A 24024-nucleotide genomic window follows, 5' to 3' on the forward strand; every position below is an offset into this window, starting at 1 on the left:
GCATCTGATCATTGACACCAGCCTTTGTAAATGGGTTAAGAGGATGAAAGGGAGGGGAGCTGGAGAGCATGCCAAAGACCAGCAGTGGGGATGATAGAGAGTGGACGGGGCAAAAGGCAGGAGCAGGGTGAGTGAGATAGAAGGAGAGACAAAGAGAACAGGAGGAGGCAGCGAATAAGGAGGTGGCCGTCATAGCCCTCCCTATCTTTGATCAGTGGTCCATGGGGAACTGAGGCAGCACAGATAACTGGTCCACAGCTCTTGAGGAACGCAGCTTCGCATTCCTCCCAGCTCTTTCCCCGCTTCTGCAAAATCACGGACAGTCTTTCAGACCCGAGCAGCTGTGAAAACACATCATGGTTTAATACTTGCTAGAAAAGACCTGGCGAATACACTGCAGCGCCATTGTTCAACGAGTCCTCCCTCGCTGGTGTAGCTCCTCAGGGCAGGTGCTCTTCCATTGTGTCGTATTCATATTTTCTTTCACATTATGTTTCAGAGTAAAATGTTCTTCAAAAAGGTCAGAGGCCATGTATTTCTGTAGAGTCCAAGATTTCCCTGAGGTTTTTAAGACAAAGGCGGCAGTTTGTGCTTAAGTGAATAAAATTGCAATTCAACAGATGAAAGCGTCCGCACGACTTCAAAGTTTAACTAAGGATGGAGCGAACAGATGAAATATAAAGGAAGAGTTAATGATTCAGTGTCCTGGTTGAGCAGGGTCTAAACCCTGACAGTCTAAATGAAAAGATCAGAATGTCTCTTGAAATTTAAAGATATTTGAGTTTTGTCACCCCTTAACAGAGGTGGAAATCTCACAACAGCAGACTTATTTGTGAACAACTTGAACGCAAGCACTCTTGGATGCATGGTGTCAGTCATGACAGTGCACAGTGGAGCAGAGTAGAACAGCGAGATGGTCCAGCTGTTCTGATGGCTACGACAGCTAAGACCATAATCAATCGATCAACCAATAAAAAAAAAAAAATCACATGCATTGCACAGTACATCAAACAAACTACAACACCAAGTGCTCTCGGTGCATGAACATGAATGGAAACAAACAATACCCTCCCACCCCAAACCAATAACATCGTATAAACAGGAGAAGGAACTTGGGAAATCTATCTGCAACACGAGAAGCGGGAATCAAAGAAAGAATATGACTAAATAAAATTAAAAAATACATTTTAAAGTAAATGTTTTTTGAATTAGTAAAAAAATGATCAATGAATAAAAATAGTACATAAATTAAGAAAGTAATCAAAAGTAAAATTGAATATAAGAAATGATCAAATAATAAAATGAATGGTAAAGGAAGAATGAACAAAGGTGAGGTATAGGGTAAAGTAAAATTAACAAAAATCCTTACAATTAAAAGAAGAGGACTTATCGAAACCAAAGACTAAAACGAAACCGAAGTATTCCATCTCTGTAAAAGTTGGTCTGCAAATGGGGACTAAGAAAGTGAATTTTGTTTCTTTTTGGGATTTCAGACAAGCCCACTTATAGGCCTACTTATAAAACTGTTCATGCACTTTCATTTCGGACTGACCATTTTTTTTAATCCTTCTATTATTTATTTATATATTTAATCCTCCCTCTTTTATATACTTTCTCTTGTGCCTCATTTTTTTCTACTTTATTCTGTATATCTTGGACCATTTTTCACGTTTCTGATGTTTGGTTTTTGGTTAGTTTGTATTACATGATGTAGCACTTCTGCCTGTATGCATTGATATTTTTTCAATTTTTTTTAAATTAAAAGGAATACCGTATGGAGAATGAGTTCAAACCTTGAAATAAAACAGGTGAAAAAGTGTAATTTAAAACATAGATTAATAAATGAAATAAAATACAACTAAGAGCAAGATCAAAACGGCAAGTCTAGCTAATTCTTCAACTAATTCAACTGCACTGTGTCAGCTACCTTAAAAGTCTACCTTTTGGTCGCTCTCCACTTGAGCACCACCGGCTGCCAATACCATAATAACATACATGATTCTGTAAAGGTAGTGGTGCAGTGGTATGCATTTGTCCTTTCACATCAAGAAGGTTCACGGTTCGAGCCCCGGCTCAGGCACGGGATCTTTCTGTGTGGAGTTTGCGTGTTCTCCCTGTGCCCCTGTGGGTTGTCTCCTGGTGCTCCGGCTTCCTCCCACTGTCCAAACACATGCATGAGGGGACTAGGCAGACTGGATACCCTAAATTGACCGTAGGTGTGGCTGTGAATGTGAATGATTGTCTGGACCCGTCCAGGGCTCGAAGACTGCTGGGGTAGGCTCCAGCCCCCCCGCGACAGGATAAGCGGTAGAAAATGGATGGATGGTTAGGTAAAACCCCAAATCTGACCTCATGCCCGCCCTCCTGCTCTAGGTGGGAATTGGTGCATTGGAAGCCCCGCCCATCTCTGCTGTGACCCGAGCCAATGGTAACGCACCGTGCGCAGTGGAACAGCGTCACCATGTCGTCATCAGTCATCTAGCTGGAAGTACGGTACTGCTCTGCTTGATTGTGGTCTCCAAAAACCTCTGTGGTTTTCTGTGTGAGCTAACACCTGAACTCTTCACACGACCCAAGACATTTATGGAGGAGTGACCTCTCCAGCCTCATGAGGAGAGTAAGGGGCAATCTGCGGACTGACGAAGAGACATGTTTTTTTGATAGAAAGAAGAGAAGAAGCGTGACTGCCTGGGTGTCTGTACTTCCAACCGGTGATAAAGCTACTTTCATGCGCCCGCTTAGCTAACAAGCTAACGGGAATGTTTTCTGAGATTAGCCAGCCAGTTCGCTTGCTAGCTAGCTAAATCGACTGTTGACATTTGCTATGTAGGGATTGGAAACAGTGCTAAAATATACTTTTATCTTCGATACATGTAGTTAAAGGGCTGAGGTAACCTGTGAGACCGGGTGTGTTGAATGTTAAGGGCTCCGGTGACCGCTTGGTTTCCAGTGTCCACAAGGGACAATAGTTATCTGTCAAGGCAACAAGTCTTTCTCTCAGTAATTTAAGGCTTTACACTCTCGAGTTAGTTCTCATTAAAAAAAAATTGTAGTGGTTATTGATGGTTAGACATGAAAACTGTAGTCAAATGAATAGTTAAGGGACATAAGCTTATAGGAAGAAAAGTCGGATGCCCCCTCCATGCACAGATTGAGGCGGATCATCGTGTGGTATTGGAGAAACTTGCCTTCAGTTAATCGGTAAACTATTGACGAGGAAACGAGGTGGATGAACATTATAAGTCGCCCACATGCTTTGGATCAGTTCCCGGACTCGTGAAAGGCATCTGAAACTGAAGGTGGGAGACGTGAGCTCACAACCCTTGCAGCCTGGGGGAAGATGGCGGAGCGTTCTAGTACAAGGTGGTGAAACTTGGAAACTTCTTGGATTTATCGCAAGAGATCTTATCCCTGATTGTAGGACACATGCAGGCCAAAAAACGGTATTTAATTCTGTTCTCCGCCGGTGCGTGTCTGATTCTGTTCTTTTGTTTCGGGGGGATACAAGTCCCGCTATCCAGACGGGGTCCCGGCCGGCGTGATGACCGCACAGGTTATCACTCCGGGGCGCGCTGGCGTCGCTCCATGGGGCCGCTGCAGCCTTTCAGCGCCAGGGACCAAGACTTTAACGACGATACTAACGGACACATATCTCCGAGACAGAAGAGGGACGCTAACTCGGGCGTTTTCTATGGAAAACGCTGCAGAATGGAGTCCTGCTTTGATTTCTCTCTTTGTGAGAGGAATGGATTTAAAGTTTATGTCTACCCTCAGCAGAAAGGGGAGAAGATGTCAGAGAGCTATCAGAACATTTTGTCCTCCATTGAAGGGTCCAGGTTCTTCACACCTGACCCAGGACAGGCATGTCTGTTTGTCTTGAGTTTGGACACCCTGGACAGAGACCAGCTTTCTCCCCAGTATGTGCACAACCTGAGAGCAAAAGTCCAAAGCCTTTCCCTGTGGAATGAGGGCAAAAACCACATCATCTTCAACTTATACTCTGGCACATGGCCTGACTACACAGAGGACCTTGGCTTTGACATCGGCCTTGCCATGTTGGCCAAAGCCAGCATCAGCACCGAGAACTTTAGGCCCCTTTTTGATGTTTCCATCCCTCTTTTCTCTAAAGACCACCCAAGGACAGGAGGGGAACGGGGCTACCTTAAACACAACACCATCCCCCCTTACAGGAAGTACATGCTGGTTTTCAAGGGGAAGAGGTACCTTACTGGAATTGGTTCTGACACCAGGAATGCTTTATATCATGTTCATAACTCAGAGGATGTGGTCCTCCTCACCACCTGCAAGCATGGGAAGGACTGGCAGAAGCACAAAGATGCACGCTGCGACAAAGACAATGCAGAATATGACAAGTGAGTTCTCACTTCACACCTCATGATTCCTGCACAGACGTCCTGTATAACTAAGTTTTGTTGCCCTCTATTCTCCCCCCGGCTTGTCTTTTCATCTTGTTGCAATGCTTTGTCAGTACGGTGGCTTTACGGCACGGCATGGTGGGTGTCACTTTTCAAGAACATTTTGACAGGATACCTTGTAGGCTTGCATGTCTCTGTGCCCTGGAATGATGTAATTCAACTTTCACACAGCAGTGAAATATGCTGACTGGTGGCTCAGCATATCCACATTCCCACAACTTTTATTTCCCTAGTCTTTTCATGTATTTTTTAGAGCTTAATTTACACTTGTTTGAATAGAACTAATCTAGGTTTGTTTTTGTCAGTGTCTGCGGTAGTTTGTTGGTCACAAGACCAGTTATTCTGGATATTACTTATTTTCATTCACATATGATGTGAAGCACACTAGAAATGATTTAGAGGTAAACTGTGGTTTGTCACTTTCAATCATCCCTACATCATATGACGATATCAACCAAACTGCACATCATGAGGCACACATAAGTAGATTAGCTTTAATTTCAGCCACAAAAGACACTATTAATTTAATTCAATTGATATCCCCATCTGCCTATAGAGTCTGCTATTCAGCAGCAATCTCTTTCTGTTGCTTGCGACATATCTCCGCCTTTCTGTTGGATCTGAGTTCTTATACTTTATGTAGATGTGCTTGTCAGGAGGGTTATACAATGTAGCTGCAAAATGATCACCAAAAACATCACATTTCAGTCTATTGATAACCAGAGAGGCAGAACTCTTGGTGTTTGGGGTATAAAACACACAACAACATTAGTCAATATGATGCCATAGCTAGCAATATTGCCTCAAAAAGTTGCCCTTCGACTGTCACCCAGTGCAGTGTTTATGTCTATTTTCTGTACCCAAATCTGATGAGTAAACTGGCGTCTCTACGCTTTGGCCAGTGGGATTCATGTCGTGTCCCCCCAGTCTGTGCAGTGTTGTTTCTGGTGACTGTATGGCGCTGGATGTTTGACTGTGGCTCTTTGGAGTGGATTAGTGGGGACAAAAACCCTGGTGCCTGTAAGGGGAAGCCACTCTGCCCCCTGTTTGCTCAGTCATTTCCCAGACAAACCCAACTGCATGAGCCAGGAATGCCCTGGCCCCAAACTGTGGACTGTGTGACCCCTCCGTTGTTTTGGGACCTGTTAATTGACCCCAATATCAACTCTTTACCATGCTGTTGTCAGTTATTTTAATCAAGTGGCGGTATGGTTTCATTGTAAAGGTAAAGGGTCCACTGTGAAACCTCGCTGCAACATGGATTACAATCAGAAAGAGCAGGATGTGCTCCTATCATAAATAATCAAGTGTCTGATGTGTTTGGCCAGTATTGACACTCAGGTGATACTCATATTTATGAAGGTATGGGGAGATTGCTGGCTCAGCAGAAAAAAAAACAGTTTCTCTATCACTCATAAGCCAAGAGGTATTTGCTCTCTGTCACTTTCCCTCTGCGTCTCGCTGCCTCTCACTGTTTGCTGTCAAGGGCTGCCAGGGAGTGTGTTCACACAGTTAGATGGGTGGCATCAGAGCCATAACCCAGAGGAGAAATTAATCCTCCTGTCATTAAGTAGCATTGGCGGAAAAGCAGGCTTTGGGTATCTCTCTAGTCCTTGTCAGCTTAGCTCTATTGCACAGCAACAGTATGTTTGGTGGTGCTCAGTCATGGCACCCTCAGTAAGCCACATAACCAGTTAACGGTTAAGTCTTACCTTTCTTTACAGCGATAGAACCCAAACACTCGACTCAAGAAGCACATCACTAAAACTTCAAAACATGAACTTAGCCAATTATTTTATGTCCATATCTGATTCTGATACACATCTGTATATGATACTGATTTAGACACCAGAGGTCTTTTTGATTCTTATTATGACTGATATTGTTTTAGTTGGCATCGTGTTTAAGGTTACATCACGAGGCAGTGGTGGAATTCTTTCTATGATTAGAAGAGCAAAATGTAAGCAGAAGTCTTCAATTTAAAAGCAGTTTATTTGAATTGTGTTTATGGATCACTGACTTGTCTCATGTTAAGTTGTTAAATTGTGGTGGGTTTATGGTCCAGAGGAAGCTGATGCTTTGGTTTTTCGGAGCTTCTGTTGTGGCAATTAGGAGTGGAGACTTAAAATTTTATTGTGACTGATATCATTCATGAACAATACGTGATTTTTTTTAAGGATATTTACAGCTGATTTTCCAATAGTGATATTAACCAATGTTTATATAATCTGCATAAAAACAGGTTTATATATTTACATTTAGCACATACTGAATATTCACACTTAATGTTTATTTTAAACCATTTGGAAAAACCTGTAAGTATTATATTTATTGTTTTTTTTACATTGATAATGAGCAAAGAAGACAGCCGTTGACTAAAACTGGACTGATAATATCTGTCGGTACTAATGACATGACATTATTATTCATCTGACTTCCCTAATGGATCAACTTAAGGTGCTTGGTTACATCAGTGGCAGCTATATTTCTTTTCTGTGGGCCGCCGTTGATGTCTTTGAATCAAGCAGCTATTGATTTTAGCTCAGCTTCCTCAATGTAACTTGCAGACTAACGCTATTGCAAATTGGACATGTGACTTGTTCAAACCTAGACAGAGATTTACTTTGGATGTTGACCTGGCAAGGATATGCCCCCCCCCCCCCCCCCCCCCAAAAAGCAAAACCCCAAACTGAATGTCATCGTACATCTGGGGTATTTCACTATGGACATTGTGACATGCTAATTTGTTAGACATAGCCCAACCCAATAGTATGCTGAATTGAATACCAAATATCTTCAAGTGAATTTACAAAACACAGTTTGAGGCATTTGTGAAAATTGCACTTCTGGACCTGTTCTGGTTTCTCTGCGCAGATTTTGGTCATTGTTCCACTGAAAAAAAGATATTATGCATTGAAGCCAAGATTTTTATAGATCACACAAGATAGGTGCCTATGTGCAGTTACAATGGCACTGATAAATTCATCTTATTTTACTCCCTAAGATATTTTTCTACTATCGCAGCTATTAAATTATGAATACTCAGATGTGGTGGATTTGAATGTAATCAGATCTTCCTGAAGGTGTTTTATATTGGGCACATTTAGTGTTATGTGGTTTGCTTGCAGCCTTGATATTTGCATATTGCAGCCAGCAAAAATCTTAAAAATGACACCTTGCCTGGTTTTATTTCCTCGTTTAGGTTTATTAATTAATTCATTTGGCTCTTGTCACCAGCACAGTGGACCATGCAAATCCTGTCATTACACTGAGCTCTTCATTGATTCTGTTTGGAGTGCAAATTGGATGGGGGTTTGTCTTCTGGGGAAAATCCCAATGGTTAGCATTATGCCAGGACACGACTGACATGACTTATTCATCAGCCCCCAAAAACTATGGACTATATTCACTTGTTAATCACACCCAGACCTGCTCTGTATCTTCACCCTGGCATCCAGCTGTGCAGGGCCCTCTGAGGGCGTGAGACTGCAAAGGAGTTAAAGATGGTGATTGGGACAGTTGTCAAGGAAGCCAGTTGCCAAGGAGATTAATATTTAGTTCTGCAACATGATTCAGAGTTCCAAATGAAAAGGTTTTCTGACTTGCACTGTGCTATAAACAACACAGTTGCTGGAGTAAGCTGCTTGTGGCATGCTGCAAAATGGGAAAATATTAAATGGGCTGAGTTCTCTCCCTGGATTATTCAGGTTTTTGTCAGGCAGGCAGATTGGACCAATTTATTGTATGTTTGAAATATATTGACAGTTCGATGTACTGACTTTTATCTAACATAAGTCATGACATAAGTCAAACCAATCTTGAGAATCTTTTTTTGTCTTCCTTTTTTGAGGAGGAGCTCACACTGTTGGTACTTGTGAGGGCTGGTTACGAGTGTGACTGCCCCTGCCCAGTTATATAGCTTTATGGGTCAGACAGTGCAGTCTGGTCTAACTGGGTGGAAGTAATGGTTTGTGTGCCTTTCAGCCCTTTGTGCAACAAATCCCTCTTATCCTCTTCCACTGACAACAAGGAAGTTGTGGCAGACTGACTGTTGCCATAATTGCCCTGTGATGGCAATTACAACTTTTGTGTCACGGTTCAGATTCTTGATGTTGGCTTTGAAATGTTAGTTTTGATACCGAGCGCTCATTATTCAGTTTTGATATCCAACACTCATTATTCAGGAACTACTGGGTAATAAGGATGCTGTAAAAATAGTTTTTATTTTTGCCATTGATTCCAAGGGGGAGTTTGCTTGAGTTGTTTGGCCACGACACTACCACATTAGCATATCTCAAGGAAGAGGTAAACACTTTGGATGGGGCTTTTTTTCTCGACAAAACGGCCAACAATTGACACATGCTCACCCTGACAAAAGAAATGGAGTGTTGAAATGTCAGGGGCGGGGCTTGTGAGTTTTTCATGTGTATTTGTGAACTGCAATTTGTCTTTCAAAGTATTACATTGACTATTCAAATAAACGTCAAAATGCCGCTTTTTTCCCTGATTGAAATAGGATTAAATATTTTAAATAACATGGGCCGACTGTCTGTTTTCGGTTTTACTTTTGCAAAAGCCGCATGGCAAAAAGTAAGGTGACAACCGATGGATAAGTGGGCTTATGCCCCTGTCTAGTTTTGTCATGCTCAACGCAGTTTAAAATGCAATATTTGTTTGTATTCCTGTAGGAAAAACAGTAAATGGTACGGTTCTACCTCAGTAAAGCCTCAACTAAAGTTTGCCTTTTAAAAAAGCTGTTGGATCAAAATTTTTAATTTGTAAAAGTCTCTAATTTTATTGTCGTTGGACACTACAGCCATGATTTTTTAACTTAAAATGCAGCGGTACAGTGTAGAATATTTTCCAACCTCTGCATTGCTGTTGCTGCTTTTTAAAAAAAAAAGACAAAATTTGACCCATTGGCCTTGACAATCGACTCTCAAAATCCAATGTCATTCCCATCCTTAGTAAAGATCATGTTAGGTGAAATTTATCAATAAAGTTGCCTTGTTTGATCCAATTTTTTTCTATTTTGAGCCTGTACTTTGGCACTCCTTTGCTGCAATGAGAAGCATCACTATGCGTAAACTACAAGCAAAACGTGTAGTTGCTTGTGGATGGGAAAATGCTCATGTCCATGAAAGTGGCCTCGGGACATGTCCTTATCTGTGTTGATGGAAGAGGGAAATTGTTTGGATCCCCTTAATTAATTCTCTAGAAAAATAATGTCAATGTTAACTATATTATTTGACAAGGTGAGGATGGGAAAATTTAAAATCAATTACATGGGAGTCACATATGTGGAGCAGCCACCTGTAATTTTTGTTCATTGCTATATTTTTGTTCATGTTGGCAGATCCGTGTGTGTAAGGGAGGTATTCCTATCCATGTTTGGCAGTTATAAAGTGAATATTTAGAGGTATCTGGCCTTCTCATTGGTTTATTTTGCTTTGTTTTTTTTCCTTTAGCAACATTTTTCAATCAACTGGAAGAACCTGGGTGTGACCAAGTGGTATAGTCATAGGGCATATTGTTGCCATAAATAGGTTTATTCAAGTGGTTAGAGATGCATACCTTCATTTTGTTCACTGAAGCATTTATTGATTCATTCAGAAAATGTTTAAATTGTATTTGCGTACACTTAATCATAGGACTCAAATGTAATGATAAACTTAAATAATTGACATTTTTAAAATTATAATGCACAGTTGTTGTTTGTCTTAGAGTTGGTCTGGACAGTTTTCAAGGACTAAGATATGGCTGTGCGATATTGACAGTATTTTATATCTTGATGTAAGTCACTTTATATCCCTTCTTGCTGTGAGGCGACAGTGCTAACCACTACACCACCGTGCCACCCTTATATAGTGTGGTTTGAGTAAATTCTATGGAAAAAAATATGAACAAATTAACCATGTCTCGTGACTTATTTTTGATCTTGTGAATGAAATACACATGCAAGGCTGTTTCTCTTCTTTTCTCTCCTTTTGTTTGTGACATTGAACAGAACATGTGAACGAACGGCACCATCATTTCCCAGTTTTGGAAATATCCAATAGTGCAACCAATAAAAAAATGTTGACTGTATGAATATAAAGTACAAACAAGTAAACATCTTTCATTAACAACAGAACTGCCAAGTTGGCCTTGGCCTAAAAAACAAAACAAAAACACGAGTATACTAGTAAATCTGGATCTAAAATAGGACAGATGCACTGTTTGAAGTGTCAGAGCTCTGGTAGTGTAATCACTGTTCCCTTATTATGTTTCCCCCTTTCAGGCTCAAGTTCATCATGTCGGTGGGGTTCTGTGTATGGGTTGGATTGTGTAATCTCTCCCTCTCTATCATGCTCGTTTGTTAATGGAACCTGTGTGTGGAAAATGTAAATGGGTCCTGGTGGAAGACAAACAATACTGCTGTAAATCATTCTGCAGCTTCTGTGCAACAAACATATAATGCCTCCACTTTGCCTCTGTTTTACCCATCATGTCCTGACTGGATCCTATCAGTGGGTAGAGTCAACTTTTTGCCTCCCCCTTCACCACTGTCTGTCCTTCGTACATCTGCACAAAAAAAGAGCTGAAAAGATACAGCAGGAGGCAGGTCAGATGCAATTTTACCCTCAAACTGAAAGACCTCTCACAGCTTGTTTCCATTTATGAGGCCCTGCTAAGTGAGAGAGTATGAGAGTGGGACACAAACAGAGAGTGAGTTGAAGGGAAAATGGGAACATAAAAGAGAGCCAGTATGAGAAATTGAACAACAGAGAGAGAAAAGTGAAGGCAAGAGAAAAACAGACATGAGGGAAAAACAAATGCCAGTCATGTTGCAGTGAGAAGAGAGTGCAATAGCTTGCTAGGTGCTGACGTTGATCTACTTGGTGTATTTATAGACTTGCAGAGTTTTAATCCTCAGTATTGGCCAAAGCCCCTGGCAGAGGGCAGCTAGCCAACTTGATGCAAGCTGTACAGAGCTTGGGGAAAACGATAATCGTTGAGGGAGGATGGTCGATTCCAGAGTTCCTGCATATTAACTATTAAGTGCCTCATGCCCACAGTCTTGCTTACTATTTCCACGCATGGAGTCAGCGGTATTCTTTAAACAGGCCTCTAGTGGTGCACTTAAGAGATATACTGTTTGTAATTTACCTTTTTCTTCTGAGGGTCTGGTTAATATCAAGTTGTCCACCCTTTTTTCTTCAGACTGCTTCCTCGCCAAGCACATCAAAGGGCAAAATATAAATCTTTATGACACTACCGGAAAAAGAGGATCCTCACTCACTGTTAACAACCTCAACCATCTTCAGAAACATGTTCACATCAGTCTCAGTTCTTGTGATCTCTGTGTAGTGTCTTCGATCCTCGGTGTGGAATTTTGCTGCATTTTTTTTCAGACGTGAACTTGTGGTACTGAGGTCGCGCTGCAGCGCCTACACTCCTGACCTCAACAACATCCATATACAAATGCTTACACTGACCCTAAAGACCTGCTGGTAAAAGTCATCCCTTCTGGATAAAGACAAATACTAGAAAGGTACTAAAAACTATTGGGATTTTAAAATTTGATTTTATTTCATATTGTAGAGCTGTGTGCATCTCGTTGATATGCTCAGCCTGGCTATTGCTCATATTCTCACAAACGCATCAACCGAGGGCTTACCTGTGAGCACCAAACTATGTAAAATGCTTCTAAAGATATGCACATAAAAAACAGGTATATGCAAGTGATGAGGCAGAATGTGGTATTCATTTCTTATGTAGATAAATTAAAGAAAATTTGTTGGAGCATATTGTGTTTGTGTAATAATTCTGCGTCAAAGTACATTATGTTCAGCTGAATATATACATGCTCACACACACACACACAGAACCCTCTGACTGATGAGTACTGAGAGAGAGAGAGAGGGATTTAGTGCTGATGGCCCATATACCCATTTGTTAAGGTGGTGATGGGCTGAATCACATGGCTAATGCACAGTTTCCTATAGAGCTGCAGGATTACAAACTGCTCATATTTAGAAAGTGTATGTTAAGTGATAACTGTGGAAAATAAATGTATGGAAGGGGCAAAGTGACCAGCCATTCTACCATGTGTTCTCCATTGTTGTAATACTCAACCCACATATCTGTTCCCATGCTCTCTGATGTGTATGTTGATTTCCTTCATTTGATGCCAATGTTGACAGCTGTTGAGTGAGCAACACAGAAGCACATTGGCCTCACAGACATGAGCAGAATGTCATCATTTTATTCCCAGCCTTAGACATTTGTCACCCAATTGCTATGTACAAAAGAAAGAAAAGTCATTATTGAAGTTTTGACCAACCAGGCTGACCTTGGGTGTTAAAAAAAAATGGCTTTTGGATGTTTCAATCCAAAATGAAAGGCTAACTGTGTTATTTATGAATTTCTATGCTAGGTCTATTTGATGCTTGAAACTATTGAAAGCGGTCCAAAGCTGCTGACCAACTGACTGAACGACCCCCCGTTGATAGCCATCTCATTTTACACTGGCAGGATTTATAGGGACGGTCAGGTGTGACCACAGACTATTATAAGTGCAAATCTCACCACCACCCTTGATCTACTTTAAATTTACTTCTGCTCTGTTGGCTCAGCCAGAGACTGGGGTCTAAGAGATTCTGGCTATTCACATATTCAGAAAATGTCAACTGCTTGCTTGTGGCATCATTAGTGGTTGTTCTAGTATTCGCACTGGATCAAGTGCGTGATTGGTTGTTGATTTTACTCTTCGCATTCCCCTCATTGAATTCAAATATCAATTTGTTGAAGGGGCTTTGGTCCCACTCACACTCTTTCGTTGGAGGTAAGTTTTCAAGATAGAGGGCAGTGCAATTTGTTCGCCTTGCTCTCGCTCTATCCTGAGAGAATGATTTATGTCTTGTCCTTGGCAACTATGCACAGGTGATGTATTGTAATTGCAATGCTGAGAGTGAAACAAGAAAATGAGGAAAAAGATGTTAATGCGTCAGTCACAGAGTGTGATCCTTTCCTGAAGTATTTTTCAGCATCACATGGAGGCACAAATCACTTTCTTTGCTTGCTGACAGAAGTGATAAAGTTGGGCTAGATGTAACACTAAGGAAGAAAGTTGGTTAAGCTGCCAAACAACAACAACAAAACTGGCAGAGTTTGTGTGGGACAGAAAAGGGACCTGAATGATGATGGCACACAAGCAATATGTAGATGATAAGGCAGACTGATGATGCAAAATCCATTCACCAAATACTTGTAACTCCAGGAAGTGCTTGAAAATGTGCAGTAAATACCACCTGTTCTAAATGGATGTATGCATTCCTTAGCAGAGCAAATTAGAGGAATCAAAATCCTGGAAACACCTTGTGAGATCAGGTGTCCATCAAAGTTGTAGAGGATATCCATTCATGAAAATGGCCCAGAAAACAAGGAAAGAGAACTTCCACACTTAAACTTTGGTCCAGTTCTCAAAAATAGCTGATCGGAATCCAATAACATTTAGTTGTAGAAGTACTGAAAGGCCCAGAGAAAGCCAATGAATGAGAAAAATAATGCACTGGGATAACTTTCAGCGGTTTGTAGATATAAAGTAGGCTACAGCTCTGTCTGTTCTGCTGTTGTTATGCTGCTGTGGACATTTATGTCAGTAGGCCCATACAAATTCAGTCTCTAGTAACCCGATACATCTCCAACCTCCCTATGCCCTCACTTTGCATCCATGACTGACGCTGAGCACTCCAGTTGGGCCTGTGGCCTGGTGAGAGGAGTCATCAGCTGTGGAATCAACCCAAATCTTTGTAGTTACAGTTTCACCATGATTATTAGTTCCAAAGTGTAGTTTATGTATACCAGCTCAAAATGTCTTCAAGTCATGAATTAGACAATTCATTAGTCAGCATCAATGTTTTATTGCTTTAGAGACGTGAGGTCACAGATTTTCTTTGTATCTTAGAGAAAATCCTTAATACAAAAACATTGTTAAATCTTCAATTTATTCATGAATCGCTTGGAAAAGTAATTTAAAAGCTTATCTGCACTTGAGTGATTCTTGCATGAGGACCAGTGAGAGGTGTATTTTTTCCTTGACTTTTGTACGTCTGTTGGATTGTCAATGCTGCTGTTGTGGATCACAGGCCTTGGCACTATAGTAAAAAAGAATTTGTCAGGATAGAATTTCTCAATTCAGCCAAAACAGACTAGTATAGATCATTTTGAATTACCTTTTTATATATATAAGTAGTCTGTGTGTTCATTATAATAGCCCTTTTCAGTGCTGGTAAACAATTTTCGAATGCCCCTATAATCTATTTTAAAACTGTTATATTAACATAAACATGCAAAACTGGTCAACTATTAACTACAAGTCAACTAGAAGAAGTCTTTGGTTGGTAGTAGTTGATGTGTGTATGGTGGATACATTTTGCTATTGATTTACCGACCAGGCCTTGTAGGAGGTGTGTGGCTGCTCACTGATCCACCTCAAACCACTGGATGCAGTCTGTTTGCCTGACTCATCCAGCAAGCCGGTGTTTGCGTGACCCCTGTCACTGTCCTTACAGACACCCACACAAGTTGCTTGCTCAATATGATTGGGGGCTTTCTCTATTATCCCACATGTACAATGAAATATGTTGTGAGAGCTAAATGCAGAATTAAACTGCATTATAAAACTAAGGCCTGTTAAATCCTTTGGGTTCTTAATCCATCAGGCAGTGGGGAGCGCAGACCTGCCAGCCCCTTAGATGTGGCATCACTCCATGTTTGGGACTCTTGTCTCAAGGCCACAAAATGTATTATAATTTTTATTGAATCATACTTGGAATAAAAGGGGATTATAGTAAAATAAACAGATATCCTGTCCATTCATTTTTGTCCGTTTTAGAGAGGATGTCTGTTGAAGAGCCGGGCCACATGAGTGTCACTGTCCTGGATAGCACCTCAATGGTAATTTGGTAATGTGTCATCTTATGTTGTGAAACCATATTTGGCTCTGCTAAATATCACCAGCAGCATCAAAATATTACCAGCCACCAAGGTGCAAGGCCTGCCTGGTTAGTGACATGGATCATCAGATAAAACTGGCATACAAATGCAAACACAGATATGATCTGTGCTTGTCCTCTTGGGCCACCACTCCAGAAGAGATAAGGGATTCAACTTGACACTGTGACAAGAACTATAGCTAGCACACACTCTTGAGTGTGTGATCTCAATCTCATCCATGAACTGGTGGGCTAACGTAGTCTGTCGTTGTTGTTGCAGTCTTTAAGTGTTAAACATATGAGATTTAACAACCAATCACTTTCTTGGTAAAGACATAGCTGTAGTAAAGGTGTTCTGAACAGAGAATAAAGTCACAATTCTGTTTGTATTATAATGCCATCCTTGCATCTTTGGTTTGGTAAATCTGTCTATGTGAGCATTCAGTCTTCCTGTGAGGGCGAGCTGGCCGAGTGCTGTCCAAAACATACCAAAACATTCAGCTGAACCAGTCAAACTTTACTGAAACTATATTTGGTGATGGCAGAATAACTAGAAAGCTAATAACTCGTCATATTTACAAATAGTTTGAGTCACTGTCAGCTCCAAACTTGTCATAGTAAAATTAACATTGCTGATTTTCAAGCCAAAGAAGTGTCCAGCCGTGGAAACTCCCCCTGTTTGAATCTGTTTGTTCTTACTATCTGGTGTAGCCACCTTCTCTGTACTGAGAACATGAGGGAATTGGAAGGTGTGGCCTTCTCAAGCGTCTGTTTTGGCCTGAGATGCTGCCTAGTGGCAGTCAAAATGATATTTAACTTGGCAAATAACATCAAGTAGAGCAGCAACAGAATACTTAATTGAGGAAAAATTCTATACAAGTACAGAGAGTTTTTAGACGAAAGCTGTTTCTTTTGCAAACCAGTTGCTGTTTTATCACATTGCTAATTTGTTCTGATTTAAAGCTGAAATGACTTAGTTTGTGATGCTATGCCTGTTGGCTCAGCTTCACACAGTTAGCGCTTTCGCTCACCCTGGTGAAATCTCCAACTTCCCCCTCGTGAGGTCAGCACCTGAGGGCAAGACAGGAAGTGTTGTCTTTGATCTTTCCCGTTGTTCAGACTAATGACCTGCCTGGAGCATCAAGCAATGCTGGCTGTGGAATTCATTAACGGATGATAAAGCTTTGTCTTGGGCCCGTGTTTCTGTGAGGAATCCAGCTGCCTTGGAGCACACTGTTTTTGCAGTCAACATTCCTCTCCGAGCTCAAGTTATAGGTAAACCATTGAGAGGCTGGGGATGATTTTCATGTTTGTCTGGTGTGATGATTCCCTACATAGTCGTCGTAAATGGATTAATATAAAAATTAAATATTGTTGTCTAACCAAATACTGCCCATTCCTTTACAAGCTTTTGTCTTTTTCCTCTGTAATTTTGTTAGTGGTGTAGAGTTCTCTTAATTTGAAAGAAACTATGAAATTCTTTGTCAGCAATCCTATTTATTACCCCCATTCACATCTCTTTCTGTGACTGTTACAAACCTTGTCAAACCGTCTATCCACCCTCCTCCTGCCCTCCTTTTGACCTCAAATGGTTACAAGACACTTTAACCTTTTTACACACCATCTTGGTTTCACTCAATATTGTACAGGCTCCCCCATGGTTTATTTTGGCTGTACTTGTTTTACAAATTGCGAGCTTTATGTTGTCATTATTCACAGTGAAGAACTTCCACTCTGACCTCAAATTTCCACTGGGCATGGCTGCGCGGTGCTCCGGCTGCGACGCACATTTTGCAATAAGAGTTACACACAGCTGCAATTTCAAGCTGCCTGCCCAGGTTTGCTAACTTGCTCAGCTACTGCTGTTTTAGTTGTTATTTCTTGATTTATGCGTTTCCATCATGTGCTTGTAGAGTACATGTTTATACTCTGTCCTTTTTTGCAACCGGATCCTGCATGGTGCTTTATTTTGAAGATTGACCAGATAGACTATACCATTCATGGACAGATTTCCTGTCTGGCTTGATCTGCCTGGAGATTAACACACTGCCACTCTCGTGGCGCACTTTGGCAAGTGACTGCTTAGGAATCCAAAACACATGACACTGACTAACTGGTCATCGGTCAGACTGTGCACATGAAAACTGTCTGATTCCCATCCCTGGCTGGGCAATCTGTGCATCCCTAGTTATCAGTTAATTTGTTATTTTAGTAATCTTCACCTGTCCTGAATTTCACAATCAATGCTTCTTTACCCATTAGAGCCAATTGTACTGATACTGCATTCATCATATTCAGTGCCCCTCTGGATGATGATATCCCAATTTTGGGAGAAAAAGATCATTTAACGTAGCGGCAGGTATTTTCGCTTCATCGCTCATTTTTTGGAGCATTGCCAGTTGACTAGCCAAATACCACAAATTTGTGCTAGTTGATGCAGTTTTGTGTATCCTTCAGGATAAACTGCAGTATTTTTCCCTTCCCCATCACCATTAGCAATGTTGCACCCATATAATCTTTCAGCTTGTCAATGAGGAAATGGGGCTCCTCTCCCTTCTGTGGTCTCGTAATTGTGAGGTAATCATCTCTTCCCTCTTGAGAGCTAAAACACTGTTTACACACTTGGTTTTTGGCAGCTCAACTTGGAGGAGCACTAATTTACTCTCTCAGCAGTGGAATGAAGGGACTCATTACTTCACGCTGGTGTTGCACTTCGACACTCTTGCTCTTGAGGTTGGTAGTCATTGTCAGGTTGGTTAAACTCCAACCGTTTTGATTTTCTTTTTCCAGATTTGTCTGTTTGTGAGATCCCAGCTTCCTCCTATTATGATGGGCATAAATGTAGTTGTAGCTAGAATGATGTGACACAACTTTGAACTGGAACAACTTTGCTTGCTGAAGAAATATTTCTTTTGTGCACAGCATATGCTATAAATTATCTATGACAATGCCCAAGGAAAGAGATTTTGGTGGTGATTTATTTATTTTTCAGTGTTTGGGTTGCACTATCAAAATTCCATTCACTTAATTTTAAAGGGCAGGACAAGATTTTTGAAAACCTCATCATGAAAGAAATTAGAGCTCCACTTTGGTAATTTGGGTCTTATTTGATCTTTTAGAATGCGGTCCTAAGGTGACTAGGTCTTCTTTTCACAAGCTTGGACTTTAACTCTGGACTCTAAAAGCCATACTGGGACTTGACATATTGGCTTGCATGACATTTTGTTCAAACAGTTGAAATAATCCAATCTGGCTTTACAGTTTTAACCTCTAAACCTCTGTGCCATCCACCCCCTTCAGTCTGACTTCTGATAAGATCTCTGAAAATTTTGGTTTTGCATTATCATTCCGCTGTTTTATCTGTCCAGACTGTCAGATACATGCACTCCTATAGTCTCTCCACTTGCAAAAGTACCAAGGCCCACTGAAATGTAAAAAACAAGCACTGTCTAACAGCTCTGAATCTACTGTGTAATGTTTTCATTCTTTCACTGTCTAACCATCTCTTTTCAGTTATACTTGCTTAAGCCCCCCCCCCCCCAGTGTGCCCAAAGGTGTATATAATAACTATATAAACATAATAATCAACAATTTTGCATTTATATTCTTTAGTATTGTGTAAACTTTTATTTAGTGTACCATTATCCATAGTTTGCAGCAATGAATATCCCAATCCCTCATATTAAACTGTATATTCAGGTCAAGCTTGATGCATTTTACACACACACACACACACGCACACACATGCACACACAGGTCCGAAACAGACTTCTCGGTCCCAGTCAGCTTTATCTAAATCCCCCTCAGCATGATGGATATTGGATCAGATCAGACACAACCCACTAGTCCATTGGATGGTAAACTCGGTTGATAGCGTCCCATATTCTGAACTGAGGCAGACACAAAGCTCCCTCCTCCCTGTCATTCCTGTTGTCATGGATGCTTTACTTTTAAAGAGGCGGTTACAATTCCAATTCTGCCACATTCTTAGCTCACACAGGTCTACAGATGCATTTAAATTTCTCCTAATTTATGTTGATTGCATTTCCCTCTGTCTTCTGCTCTCTCCTTTGGTTCCATCTTCTTTGCCTCTGATATTCTCGCTGCATCCTAGGCCAGCCTTCATCACTCCTTCTCTGTATAGCCTCCCTTCCCAGCTCTGTCCATCTCCGTTCACATCCTTTCATCACTCTCACCCTCCACTTCTCTGGTATTCAGTCCCTCCCTCCTCTTCCATCATATCTGCCTCCTCACATCCTTGTATCTCTTCCTCCATCCATCCCTGCTTGGCCAGGGAACAGAGGCATTCCTGACCTGGACTTATCTCTTCTGGAGCAGTCTCTGTAACAGCCGCACTAACTTGGCTCCATCTCCAACTGCAGTCAGCTCCTGGCTGTGTCTTAGCATTCCATAAAACTCAAGGACCTCTCAGATTAATTTGTGCAACTTACTCCTTTGTTCCAAAGGGGACACACTTTCATGCCATACAGGTGCTTCATACATGCATTCATTTAGTCACTCATTTACCAGTTTTGCTGTTTGATAGCCTTACCAAAGGGTAGTTTGCTAGCCAAGGGTACAAAGCAGGCAGGTAGTGATCTCTGTGGTGGGATTGGCAATTAATCAGCAGGGACTGCTCTAAAAGCAATAGGAAGTAGAATGCAAGTTAATGTTCCTGAGGGCAGCCCCCCAGTTGCTCAGGTCAAAATGTCTCACCTGAACTGTCTGTTCTGACGTCTTTATGTTGCCTGCTTTTTACAAGTCAGCCCTGACATTCCAGTGCTAATGGCTGTTCCTTTAATGGCAGTCATTTCATTATCTCTAAGACTCCCTTGTTCTGGTTTATGCTATCTGGAGAGCACTTCAAAGCGTCCTTCTCATCAACCTCATCAGGCTGATGGATGGCGGATAACAGATTTGGACAATGCTTCCTCCTTAAGGAATCACTGAAAGTTAGCAGTCTTTTATAACACAGATGTTTTCCGGATGGATGTTGATAAATCTTCATGTCAGTTTGTCTTTGTGTGAGCATGTTGGGAATAAGCCATAAAGTTATGTGTGGCTTCATTTTGAGGTGGAATATTTCTCTTGATGAAAGGGGGCTTATAACAGGGACTTCACAAGGGAGCAAGAAAGGGAAGAGTCAAAGCATGTTAAATGGGTAAATTAACCTGGAGTCAAGCACAACTATGGTGGAGCTTGACCCCATCTCTCCAGTGAAGGCAATGAAATGGTACCTGGATATTTCACCATCAGAAATGTTTTCACTGTTGAATGTCAAAAAACAATTTGGAGTAATCTCGTGTGTTTTGTATCTCACGTTTGAGGGGTCATGCCACTCCCAAGCTTGTGTGAGGTTGACTGTTTGTAGTACTAACACTTGTTAATATGCCAGTTTTATTCGACAATTACAAATTGTATCTGTGTTTGAGTGAAAGAGAGAGAGAGATGCTTTTCTTGGTAACTATTCAACTATTCTTTATCAAATATGGTGAGTTTATTGGTATGTGAATGTGGGTTTGAGTTTGAAGTTATTTTGATGAACATATCTTGGTTAAAGGATGCTTTTTCAGTCATGCTGTTAAATCACTGGTGTGTGTTAGCATAAGGGTCCATTAAAATTTCCAACAAAAACACTTAAAATAATCTCGAGTGTGTATTTTATCTTTGGGAAAAATCTGTTGTCTGTACTTGTTGCGGGTAGCCGTCTGGGTTGTTTCACCTCATCTTCAACAAAGCTCAGAATGTGTGCATTCCAAATTTCAGGGGCACCTGCTTTGACTACAGAGATGAGCACGAGAGTTAATTGTTTATCACCATGTTGATATACTAAAGCAAATAAAGAATAAATGGAGGTTAGGTTTAATTGTTTGCGATGTCTCTCTCAACATAGCTGCACAAGATAATATTAGTTTTAAGCATGGATTCAGCTATGTTGTGCTGTGGAAACTCTGCTATTAGGAGTAATAATTAAAAAAAAAGTGTCTGCCTTGCAGAAAAGATTTTCCTATGACTTTCTATATTGCCTATTTATCCAGTTATGATACATCCAAGTAATAACCATCCATCCATTTTCTTCCGCTTATCCTGTTAAGGGTCACGGGGGGGGGGGGGGGGTGGCTGGAGCCTGTCCCAGCAGCTTTCGGGTGAGAGGTGGGGTTCACCCTGGACAGGTCACCAGTCCATCGCAGGGCCAACACATAGAGACAGACAACCATTCACACTCACAGTCACACCTACGGTCAATTTAGAGTATCAATCAGCCTCGTCCCCTCTTGATGTCTTTGGACTGTGGGAGGAAGCTGGAGTACCAGAGAGAACCCACACAGGAACAGGGAGAACATGCAGACTCACCCAGAAAGATCCCGTTCCCGAGTCGGGACTTGAACCTTATTGCTTTGAGGTGACAGTCCTAACCACTGCACCACCATGCCGCCCCAAGTAATAACCATTTTAAGTAATTTAGGTGCCTGCCCGTCATCGATATCTCAGTGTTCATTTTTATACATCATATGATAACTCTGCTGTTAAATTGAGGAGTCCCTTGCAGCCTGACTGGTGCACCAGAGTCTTACAAGGTCCAAGTCCTGTCCATGCACTCTAATGAGTCCCATGTAACATGAGTGTGAGGTTGCTCCCCCTCATGACAGCCCTTTGGAGGTCTAACTGTCATGTAGCTGCTGCTCTCATGCATGTTAATGCCATGTATGTTTATGTTGTTGGACTGATGCAGGCTGGTTTTCCCTCCCTGCGCCCATCACTGCTGTGTGCTGTCCATGTCTATCTCCTGGTGAGCAGACTTCTCAGGCGAAACAAAGCAGCTGAGTCTATGAGGGTCTGGCAGTGTCTTGAAACCCTGAAAGCACTCTGATGTGTGTTGGGGATCAAGACAAGTCTTATGTGTTTGCGTTGAGTGTGACATTCTTGCTTTGGGTGCTCCGGCTGCGTGGGGCTTAGATACAGTGTGTGGTTGTCAACTGCTCTTTCCCAGCCTCATGTGATGGCACTCACTTTCACTTGCTGCCTTTCAGGGTGAAATTCCTCTGGCTTGAGCCTACAGTCTTGGCAACAGCCAGCTGCCCATCAACTTGGCTCAACTGTGACAGGGAAAAGGAAGCAGAAAATCTGATATGAAGTCAGTGTGGGTGATTTGGATGGTACCAGGGCTGCCTTCACTTTCAAGTTCATCTCAGGGAATTCTTCGTTGATGAGGATGTGAGCAAAATGAGTGATAAGTAGACAATCAATGAAATGCAGGGTTTCTTAAAGAGCTATGCTATGCTCAAGCCATGTAAATGACCTTTGTCACACACTCATTCTCTCTCGATGACACTTGATAATGCTGCTGCAGCACACTGGAGGAAAACCTGCCTCCTTTATAGTCTCGTGTGTGTTTTCATCTCAGCAAATACACAAGAATTCTGTGCATCCATGTCCAAAATCACAAGCACCTCTGTCACTTGCACCATAGGAAAAACAAGTACTGTTGTGTTTTCAGAATTTGCGTAGCGACTCAGGAATGAAGTACCAGTTTCCATGACATTGCGCATACAGCGACATATCACTGCTTCCCTGATGTCAATGCATTGTTTTGAGTGTTGCAGTGTAGAGATTGAAAAATTTAAGACGTTTGGGGGGGGGCTCTGAGCAGCTACGAAATACTTCCATCGATTGTGGCTCTCCCTGAGTGTTGTTATATTGCAAGTGTGTGTGGTCTTTTCCATAGATTGGGAGACAACAGTGGCTGTTGTTTTCAGTCTCCTCAGGCACTTGACAGAGCGAGCCATGCATTTACTGTTGCTAGGAGACTGGTTTTGACCAAGCTCATGACACTTCTGTCATTGTTTTCTCTCTCTATATTAATCACATTTTCATCCCTTCCTGCATACGAGAGAATATTTGATTTTATACACAAAATGACAGGTGCATTACGATTATGTATCAGTACATCTCCCACAACACTAAAAGGAAAAGGGAAAGGGGTTTTCATTTTTGTGTCATCATTCTTCTGAGTAGTGGTGTAGATGCGAAGGCAATTGATTAGCGCTCTCCAGAGATTGCTCCAGTTGCAGTTTTCAAATCAGCAATCAAATAGTCAGTTTACTTCACTTGATGCCAAAAAACTTAAGTGTGTGGCTCTTTAGCCAACTGCTAAAACAATTCCATAGCAATGGCTCTAAATGTCTTACATTTACTTTCTTGTTTTATACATGTCCCAGTTTAGTATCCTTTGTCCCCTGTAGGATCTCTTGTATGTTTTAACTGTTGAATTGGTGCTCTTGAAGTGGGATCGCTGTTCTCAAACACACACAAGACATCTTCTTTTTTCACAAAGATTCATGTGTCTCTCACATATACACGCAGAGCTGCCATATAAAACAACTGTCATTTCTGAAAGATGGTCGTTTTTATCCAAATCAACAGGATGGTCAGGAAATGTCAACAGTGTGGTCGCTCTGAGTGAACAGTTGGTTGAGGTGAAACTCCCTGGTGAACGTGTGTGTGTGTGTGTTTTCACCACATGCATACTCTGTGGCTGAGGCTTGACAGCTCCACACTGTTTTTTGGTGTAGGTCGACACTTAGATTTATGGCAACTTGTTATTGTGA

General features: G+C 41.5%; 1 protein-coding gene across 1 annotated transcript in view; it reads left to right on the forward strand.

Annotated features, from left to right (window-relative positions):
* The first annotated feature begins 2483 nt into the window (after positions 1 to 2483).
* Positions 2484 to 24024, forward strand: part of LOC147253758 (exostosin-1a-like) — a 37692-nt gene continuing 16151 nt past the window's right edge. The window contains exon 1 of the mRNA XM_086219043.1: positions 2484 to 4373. Coding sequence (XP_086075169.1) covers positions 3427 to 4373 — 947 coding nt within the window. The 5' untranslated portion in view covers positions 2484 to 3426. The remainder of the gene's footprint in view (positions 4374 to 24024) is intronic.

The sequence above is a fragment of the Aulostomus chinensis genome, chromosome 11 (genome assembly GCF_037954235.1).
Source record: "Aulostomus chinensis isolate RoL2024-O1b breed Wild chromosome 11, RoL_Achi_v1.0, whole genome shotgun sequence".
In the NCBI taxonomy this organism is placed as follows: domain Eukaryota; kingdom Metazoa; phylum Chordata; class Actinopteri; order Syngnathiformes; family Aulostomidae; genus Aulostomus; species Aulostomus chinensis.